Source organism: Pteropus vampyrus, unplaced genomic scaffold (genome assembly GCF_000151845.1).
Source record: "Pteropus vampyrus isolate Shadow unplaced genomic scaffold, Pvam_2.0 Scaffold31, whole genome shotgun sequence".
In the NCBI taxonomy this organism is placed as follows: domain Eukaryota; kingdom Metazoa; phylum Chordata; class Mammalia; order Chiroptera; family Pteropodidae; genus Pteropus; species Pteropus vampyrus.
The window spans coordinates 8,677,460-8,686,541 of record NW_011888812.1 but is presented as its reverse complement, the minus strand read 5'-3'; the positions used below and the strand labels follow the sequence as shown (position 1 = coordinate 8,686,541).

Sequence of the window (9,082 nt, the reverse complement as noted above, 5' to 3'; positions counted from 1 at the left end):
GAGTCAGTAACTTGCAATCAAATGTGTTGCTCACTGATTCAAGACAGTGACAGGGATATAAAGCCAAATTGGAAATGCATCCTGGGCTTTAGGGAAGAGGGCTTTGGAAGAACACAGGTAGTTCCTTAGCAGAGGCTTTTAAAAGTGAAGAATGCTCAGGAGGGATATAAGTGTCTCAGAAATGGAATCCCAGAAGTCAACCTCGGTAACACCCCTGAGGTCAGAGGAAGAATCATCGTAAAGAACTAATGTAGCTGCCCAGGGACCTCTCCCATGAGCTCCTACATCAAGGCCATGCCCAGAAGATGGAAGGAGGCATTGTCACAGAGGATGAATCAGAAATGAGAAGGATAGCAGGAAAAGCCCTGAAGGACCAGGGCCCACAAGCAGCTTCCTGGGACAATTCTCAAGTGGCCTCAGGATACAGGTTTGGCTATAGGCACCGGGCATTCCTAACAGTAGTTCCTTGAACAAGTTAGAAGTTCATTTGTCTTTCATATCAAATTCTAAGCCGTGGTGGCCACTCTGGAGTTGTCAGTGGCCCAGGCTCCATCTCTCTTGATGCTCTGACATCCTATGGGGCCACCCTCCTCTGCAAGGTCTGAGGTGGCTGTCATCACAGCTGCATCCCAGCCAGGGGGTAAAGAGGAGGGGTGGGCATAGCGCTTTCTCTTAAGGATGTCACTCAGTTGCACAAATCATGTCTGCTCACCTCCCTTTGGCTAGAACGTGGTCGCATGGCCTAGCTGCAGGAAAGGATAGCCTTTATCTGGTGGCCATGGGGTCTTATAGAGCCCCTTTTTCCAGGGGAGAATGGGTGAATAGAGTATGGAGACAGGCAGAAGTCTCTGCCACCGTTCAGGGAATCTGAGGTCAAGAGACTGTGTCCTGGCCAAGGTGACACAGCAGCCTGACATGTCAGTCTGGCACCACAGCCTAGAACCACTCCACCCTCTCCGCCATGTCCGGCAGCCTCTCCTGAGAGCAGAGACCCCCGGCCCCTGGGGTGGCCTGATCCCAGGGCCCTCATTTCTTTGTGTCTCCTTCCTCCAGCACTGGAGGGCAAGACCATGAGGGGCGGAGAAGCCGAGTTCATGGGGCAAAGCTGAGGCTAGAAAGAGCCTCACCTTAGGCCAGGGTCAGGCTTCAGCTCAACTGTCCCCTTCCCCAGACTCTTAAGAGGCCTGCCTTGAGCCCCCGCCCTGGTCCCTTCTAGCCCCTCATCTGGCATTTCTTTCTTCACAGTAATCATTGCCATGTGTAGTGATGACTTTTTGTTTGTTTGCTGATTATTTATCATCTACTTTTTCTAACTAGACTGTGAGCCCCACAGGAACAGGGCCTTGTCTCCTGTCCCTGAGGAGTCCCCTGCATCTGGATCTCTCCAATGCGATCCTCATTAAAGGCCTATTAAGTGAGGGGTGCGGGGGCTCAGTCCACCTTCGCTCTCCCCCCTCCCCCACCTAGCCCGGCCTCAAACCCAAGGCATGGGGGGCTGCTCACTGGGGACCCTTGTGTGCCCCAGAGGTGGCATATGTAAGGAAGGGAATGGGTTTTTTAGAGACTTAGATGAAGTCCTCGGGTTGCAAGAGAAGCAAGGAAGTCTAGGAGCTTCTGTGACCTTGGAGGGTCAGGTCAGGGAAACCTTGCTTCCTTGGAGTCAGGAGGTGCCCCCACATGGCAAATGTGAGCTCTCCCCAAAATACAGGGCATGACTGAGGAGGGGCCCCCACCATGTGACTCTGGTTCTGGCTCCCGACCTGCATTATTGGAATTGCAAGGAGTGTTCGGCCTGGAACACTGGAAAACTCCTACTGACCTTTTAACCCCAGCCAAAACGCCCACTCCCCTGGCCTGTGCCTTCTGCCACCCTCATCCTTCCTGCACTGTGGTGGAAGCTCGGGGGCCTGGATGGAGCTTCATCAGCCCCCACTCAGTCCCATGTCATGGCCAACACACGCATGGGATCAGGAGTGCCTTCAGACCCTTTGGGCTGACACTGCCCCCCAACCAGCTCTGGCCACCCATGTCCCCCCGCTTGGGGCAGCAGGGCCTGGTACCTGCTTGTTCAGGAACAGGTCCCTTCCCAGGAGGCATTCCTCCCTGCTCAGCAGGACCCCGTCCCGAGTCTGGGGTTCTCTTCGGCAGCAGGCCTCTGGCACCTCTTCACTGTCCAAAGTCAGGAGTCGAAAAACTGATGCGAACTTAAAGTCTTCAGGCCCGTTGACCCCACAGCAACCAAACTAGGAGGAAAACAAAGCCAAGAGTCTGGGGCAGAGAGCTGGCCCCGGGGGCGGAAGTACAGATGGCCTGTGTAGAGGCCACAGTGAGGCAGCGGGGTGGGGTGGAGTGGACACCCAGGCGTGGGCTGGCTCCACCCTCTCTGCCTGTGTGACCCCGGGAAAGTCACTTGGCTTCTCTGAGCCTCCAGTGTCCTTAACCTTAAACTGGTGGTGGAGGTAGCGATTCCTACCTCACCAGGCACTTAGCATGCAATAAACAGTTCCTTTGATTACTGTCATCAATGACGATGACAGTTGCTTGAGGAATCAGACAGCTTTCATCCTGAGTTTGGACCGTTTGCCTGGCAGTGGCTGCCAGGAATGCCGTGTGGATGCAATTCTGAAGCTTGGTGGCCAGTGCCCTGGTTGATTATTGATGTCTGCCCACAGGCACATGAGCAGAGGGGACTCTGGAGGCCAGACTTTTGCTATGCTGGGCATCGTGGCTCTGAAAGCTCACAGTACAGGTTTGGGGGCTATGTCACTCACTGTGATCATGACTGAGTTCCAGGTGGCAGAGAAGACATCCGTGTCGTTGTTGCCCTGGTAGTGCTTGGTGAGCTCCTTGGTGAAGAATTCACGGGTGAGCTGGAGGCAAAGGAAGAGGGTAGCTGAGACCCGCGCCCAGCAGCTTGACGTTGCCCCCACCCCTCCATGGCCTCTCCATCTATCTGCTTTGGGGGAGGGAAGGGAAGGCCTCAGGGCCCTGGTGCCAGGCTCCTGGCATTCTCCTAAGCTGCCAACTTGGGGTGGGTCCCTTAATCCCACCCCAAGGCCTGTGGCCTCCCTGCATTGGTGGGATCACCTACATGAAGTCTACACAACCCCTCGACAACCCCGAGGCCAGGGCGCACGGAACCTCACTCGCCCCTGCAGCACTTCTCAGAGGAAGGGCTTGCCCAGGATGGGGCACTTCCCCTCCCGCCATGCCCTCCACCCTGACCCGTCCCTCAGACAGAGCCAAGCAGGCGCCCTGAGTCCCAGGCCCCGAAGAAGCCACGCGTGGAGCAGAGAGTCTTTGCACATCCACGGTTTCCACCCTCAAAATATTCTCACGGTCTAACCACCTTGCTTCCTGCTGTGGTGAAAGGGCCGGGCCCTGGGTGGTACCTCCAGAGGGGCACCATCGGGGCACCGAAGTCTGCTCATAGGCTACTGCCTCCTCCTCCCCTCCGTGCCAACAGCTCAGCGGCTGACCCCAGGGCCAGCCTGCGTCTCCTGCCCCCTCTCCCTTCTTTCCTCTCCTCTCTGTTTCCAGGCTACCTTTGGTTGGTGTCTGGCTCTTATAGACTCGGGGAAGGGAGCTGCTGCCCAGGGTGGTTGGAGCCCCTGGAGTAAGGTGGCCTGTTGGGGCAAGTGGCCCAAATTGGATATTGGCCTGGGCCTCATCGAGCATGCTCTGTCCTATTCTCCTGCATGTCACCTAGTCCAGGGAGGAGGAAGGGGGGACACACAGCCTCCCTGACTATCCCTGAACTGTCAAATGACTATTGCTGGACCATTGCTGGGAACGGTATGGAATGGAAGATTCCAGAATCTGGTGTGGGATTGCACCAGATGCTTTGGAAGAGCAGGGATCCTTAAGGGTCCCCCTGACTCAGACCTTCTGGAAAAGCCTTAGCAGAAAGAGGCTTGCCAGGATCTCCCTCTGGGCTGTGGGGCCTGTTGGGGTGCTGGGTCAGAATTTGGGCCGGAAGTGCTTGATGAGAGCCTCCCGACTCTATTGAGGAGGGGACAGGCTGGCCTTGATGGCCACTGAGCCCTGGCTGGTTGCAGGGGCCAGGGTGCGGGGGGCCCAGTACGTACATTTTCTCTAAAGATAAAGGCCAGGATGGCCGCTGAGAGCTCTGCCAAGAAGATGATCAGGATGAACAGGAAGAACTGCAAAGAGAAGAGGCCGCGTGAGCGTCGAGGGCGGGCGGGACAAGGACATCACTCACCGAAGCGCCCTTCCATCTGTTACGCAACGGACGCAATGCGCTGATTTTGTAAGACTAAGGAACTTCTCTGCCCGAAGCCAGACATTTTTCATAATAAACACACCAACAATCCATCTTGGGAGTCAACAACCTCGCAATACAAATATGGACAAAGCAAACATACGTCTTCCGTACAAATGGCACCCCTTTACGAGGCTCTTGCTCAGAAATCAGTCTGAACTACCCTACCTGGCAGCCCTGGGAAGAGACAGATGTTGAAACATGTGTGGGCTCCCTCTAGGTGGATTGTCCAAGCTGTGGGAACCCTGATTTCCCTGGGGACCCCTGGCTGGCTTTCCCCACCCGGCCAGCCTGAGGGCCCCCCTCTCCCTGCCGCTGCCTCTCATTCCCGCCGGAAGTGGGGAGGCAAAGCTGATCTTCAGCTGTAGTAAAGGAGAAGGAATGGAGGGGAGATGGTGTGTCTGTCAAAATGTGGAAACCCAGGAACCAGGAGATTGAAATCTAACAGCCCCCTCTGCTCCACTCATTGCATTTCTTGATGCTCCCCAAATAAACCATGATGCCTCTCATCTTGGGGCCCTTACATGCTGTGCTCCCTCTGCTGAGAAGGTCCCTTCTTTCTTCACCCACCAGCTCCTCATTTTCCAGAGTGGGTTTAGCCCCGGCTGCCCTCCCTGTGTCATGGGTTTTGGGCTGAAAACTGTTAGATTAAAGAGGAAATGGTGATGCCTTCATTACTTGGTATTACTAGTGCCCTCGGCACTAGTAATACATACAGAAGATGCTTTGTCCATATTTGTATTGAAAGGCGAGAAGTCTTTCTGGGCTTCCCCACATCACAGGACCACACAGAGACGTCCTCATCGTAGCTGCCATGTCCCCAGTGCATCCCTCACTTAAGCACAGAGGCTGTAACCGAGTATGCTATTCCCATTGCCCAGACGGCACGAGCATCGGTTCATGGCTGTCAGGTGAATGGATGAATCCATGAGCGACTGACTCAGCATCACGACCTTGCTGTCTGCTACATGTCAGGCCCTGGTCGTCATGGGTTTTGGGCTGAAAGCTGTTAGATTAAAGAGGAAATGGTGATGCCTTCATTACTCGGTATTACTAGTGCCCTCGGCATGTAAAGTCTGTGACAATTCCAGAGTTTTCACCCCACCTGAGACCACCAGCAGAGGACTGAATCCCCAGTGTACATGGAGATAGGTTCCCACACACCCTCCCAGCCTCCTCAGCCAGCTGTCCTAAGACCTGCTCCCTTGGGTCACAGTCCCCAGAGCACTGGGTGTGCCTGGCTGGAAGGAGGTGAAGGGCCCTGAGCTTAGTGTCAGGACATGCCAGCCCTCCTTGCCTTGCCTTGCTTTGTGTGACTTGGGACAATCACTCAAACCCCTTCCAGCTTCAGTTTCCTTGTCAGTCAAGTGAGAATGTAACCCTTGCTACTGGGGTCACAGTGGAGAATAATGAAGTAATGGATGTGAAAGTGTTCTGTATGCCATTAAAAAGGCTGAGCACAGCTTGTCATCGAGGCTTTTATAAGTACAGAAGGAGCACAGAAGCCAGCTCGAGTGCAGGCTCTTCCCTGAGCCCCCAGCGCCTGGCTCCGGTGACACATTCTGTGCTGTTTTCCTCACAGCCATTGTCAAGGGCTGCCGATGACGCCCTTGGTTTCTCTTTCTGTCAGAAGAAGGTTTCTGTCACTTTATTCTCCTCCTGGGAGGCCCCAGTCATGTTTCCTCCCTGACTTTTCAGCTTGAACAGCGGCTCCCCATAGAGCTCTTGAGGCTCCTTCAAATCTCTTAGGCTACAGACCACTTTGGGGGAGACCATTGGGATGGATTCGAGTTGATCTGCCCAGGACACAGACATGAAACATCTCCTAGATGTCATATGGTTTTGTTGTTTCGTTTTAAATCCCCTAACCCATGGAGAACCCCTGGCTTAAACAGATCAGCCAGTGCAACACATGGATCTGTCACTTCTCATGCCTAATTGTCATCTTTGGCCACAAGGATCTTGCCAGTTTCCAGCTGCCTCCAGCTTGGGCTCTGGCCGCGAGGAGCCCGATGCCTGTCCCACGTCTCTTTTCTGTTTAGAGCCTCCATTTCCACACCCTTGTTTCCCAGGAGGAAACAGGCCGGGGAAGGGAATGGCTGCTCCAAAGTGGGCATCTCCAAGATTTCAGAGCAGACCTTTTTGCCTCAACCCAGCTCCTTTCAGAGTGCCAAGCTACCCTCGTTTCCGCCGAGGAGCGTGGTCCAGGACTGGGCTGTCAGAAACCCTGCTGGACCTTGGGGGTCTGCTTTTGACAGGTCAGTGGTAGCCCTGCTAGGGGTCACTTGTGTGGGATGACCTTGGGCCGTGGTCAAGGGTGGGCAGGGTTCTCCAGTATGAGGGGAGTGTGACAGAGGGCCTCTTGTGGCCCTGGCCACAACACCTGCAGTCCATTCTGCCACCCCCACAACATCCTCTCTCATACACTGGTTGGCCCTTGGGATGAAGGATGCATTTGAGGGATGCATTCCCCACCTCTGTGGCCTCTCATCTCCCCGACAGTGATGGAGGCCCCAGGCAGGGCTCCTGGCACTTCCATTTGGCTGGTGATGGATGGTCATCCGGTTCTGTTTCTCACGGCCTCTGCAGAAGCCCCACCCTGTCCTGTGCCCTCTTGGTGGAGTTGCTGGCTGTCCTCAGGCTGGCAGAGCGGCCTCAGAAAGTCTCCATCCGTGGTGACGTGATTCAGTTGGCTCTGGCTATGGATCGCGGCTTAGACAGTTATAAACTATGGATGAATCTAAGCTCCAGCCTCGTGTCTTCCACATGCTCATCACTCTGGGAGCATGCGTGTGTTACCCAAGATGACTCAGCACAGCTTCACTGAGATGGTGCAGGCTGGCACGACATGAGAGCTGCCCACATGGTGGCTCTGAACCAAGAGGAAGTGTGGCCTTCCTGAGGACAAGGGCCCGTGCGGGCGGTCTCCGGAAAAATAATGACAGCTACCACTTACTGTAGTACCACATGTATAGGCACTACCTAGGTACTGTAGATCATACGTGGATTGTTTCAATGAACCGTCTCAGCAGCCTGGAGAAGCAGCTGCTGTTATCATCAACACCCCCACTTTACTGGTGGGGAAATTAGAACTCTGAAGGGGTAGCATGGCACAGCAGGTCAGCAGTACACCTGGGATGAGCACAGAAACTCTGATTTTAGAACACGGCCTTTTAACACCAAGTTATCCTAAAACCCATAGGAGCCTCCAGGTCTTAAGGCTTCAGATGGCCTGCAGGGTCTCTTGTGGTTCAACATCAGCCTCTTTAGTTTCTCATTCATCAAGTGCTTACATGTGCCAGGAACAGAGCAAAGCAAGATGCACATTTCCTCACTGAACCATGATCACAACACTATGCTTGGAAAGGAGGCATTATTATCTTCATTTTATGTAGGAGGAATCTGAGGTTCAGAGACGTTAAGTAACCAGCCCCAAGTCTCATAGGCAAGAAGTAACAGAGATCAGAGCCAGGCTTTTCTGACTCCAAAGCCCGTGCTCTTACCTATACCTCTGATACCACCTTCTCTGTTCCTTCATTCCAAGTCTGTTTTTTGAGCACCTACTCTGTGCTAGGTCCTGGCAAACAAACAAATACACCGCAGATGTGGTCCTCCCCACCCTCATGGAGTTTACACTGAGTCGAGATTCATAATTCAAGAAATGAAATTCATGAGATGAAATGCAGAAGATTTATGAGGAGAAATTAAAGAATGAACCTGGTAACTCATTGATGGGGAAAGCGGGCCTCCCCAGAGAAAGGGGGTCTGCAAACCTCCTTGCCGTTTCTTCCTCCTGGAGCAGAGTTTTCCCAAACATGGGGACCGAGGGGTGACTTGAATGTGTGAGTGTGAGTCCCCTGAAGGAACGTGCCAGGCTGTGGTGCCAACATCATAGCAATGACACGTCTGCCAACTCGCCGTCTCCAGCCTGAAATGATTTCCTTCTGCTTAATAGGGTCACCACTGGTCATTCGAAGGGGATTTCCCCAGACCTGGCCACATTTCCCCTGACCTTGTCCAGATGTCTCCTGGGGCTTCCCCTAATCGAGGCCTTTCCCAGGGTAGGTTTAGGTTCATCTAACCTCATTGCATTTGCCTACAGACATGTTTGTCAGTAATTCCTGAGCATCAAATTTACAACACTTTGCATAGGATGGGAGAGTTAAAGTAAGGGCGCAAACTGCCGCGCTGCCTACTGGTGAGCATTTCCAGACTTTCCTAACCCATCTGCCAACAGGCACATCTGCTTCCAGTTCTCATTTCTAATAAATATTTACTAAATTTACATACCTCATGGGCGATTCAGCTCACTTATCTCTTTTAAATACATTCATCTCTTTTTGCTGTTCTCTTTTCTAATTTAGCGTGCCTTTGTTATAAAATATCTTAAAAATTCGACTCAAAGAAATGGGCCAAAGAATACTCAGAAGTAAGCAACCAGGAAGAAAGGGTTGCCACGAAATGTCAAACGAGAGGCTGAAATTTGCCCTATCGTATGTGAAAATGCTGTAAAATCATTGGATCATAGGAAAGTGTTTGAAAAATTGATCATTAAGTGATGTGGTCATCAGGTTACATGATCATTAGGCTCACTGTCCCTGGGCTAAGGGTCACTGGGACACTGTGGGCTTTGGCGTCGGAGTGGCGGGGAGAGGATGGATACTCAGTTAAACCCCATCCCCAGACCCCATTTTCTGCAGGCCTCTGAGCCAGGGTTTCTGAGGAAGCTAAAGTTACTCCCTCTCGGCCCTTCTCGAGACAAGTCTTCTCTCCCTCCCAGCAGGCTGAGGCAGTGGTCTC

General features: G+C 53.2%; 1 protein-coding gene across 2 annotated transcripts in view; it reads right to left on the bottom strand.

The window, feature by feature from the left end:
- Positions 1 to 9,082, bottom strand: part of TSPAN18 (tetraspanin 18) — a 191,135-nt gene that overhangs the window by 5,889 nt on the left and 176,164 nt on the right. For both annotated transcript variants that reach the window (XM_011356858.2, XM_023528697.1), the window contains 3 exons: positions 4,089 to 4,163; positions 2,772 to 2,870; positions 2,061 to 2,243 (listed from right to left, as the gene is read on the bottom strand). In XM_011356858.2, coding sequence (XP_011355160.1) covers positions 2,061 to 2,243; positions 2,772 to 2,870; positions 4,089 to 4,163 — 357 coding nt within the window. The remainder of the gene's footprint in view (positions 1 to 2,060; positions 2,244 to 2,771; positions 2,871 to 4,088; positions 4,164 to 9,082) is intronic.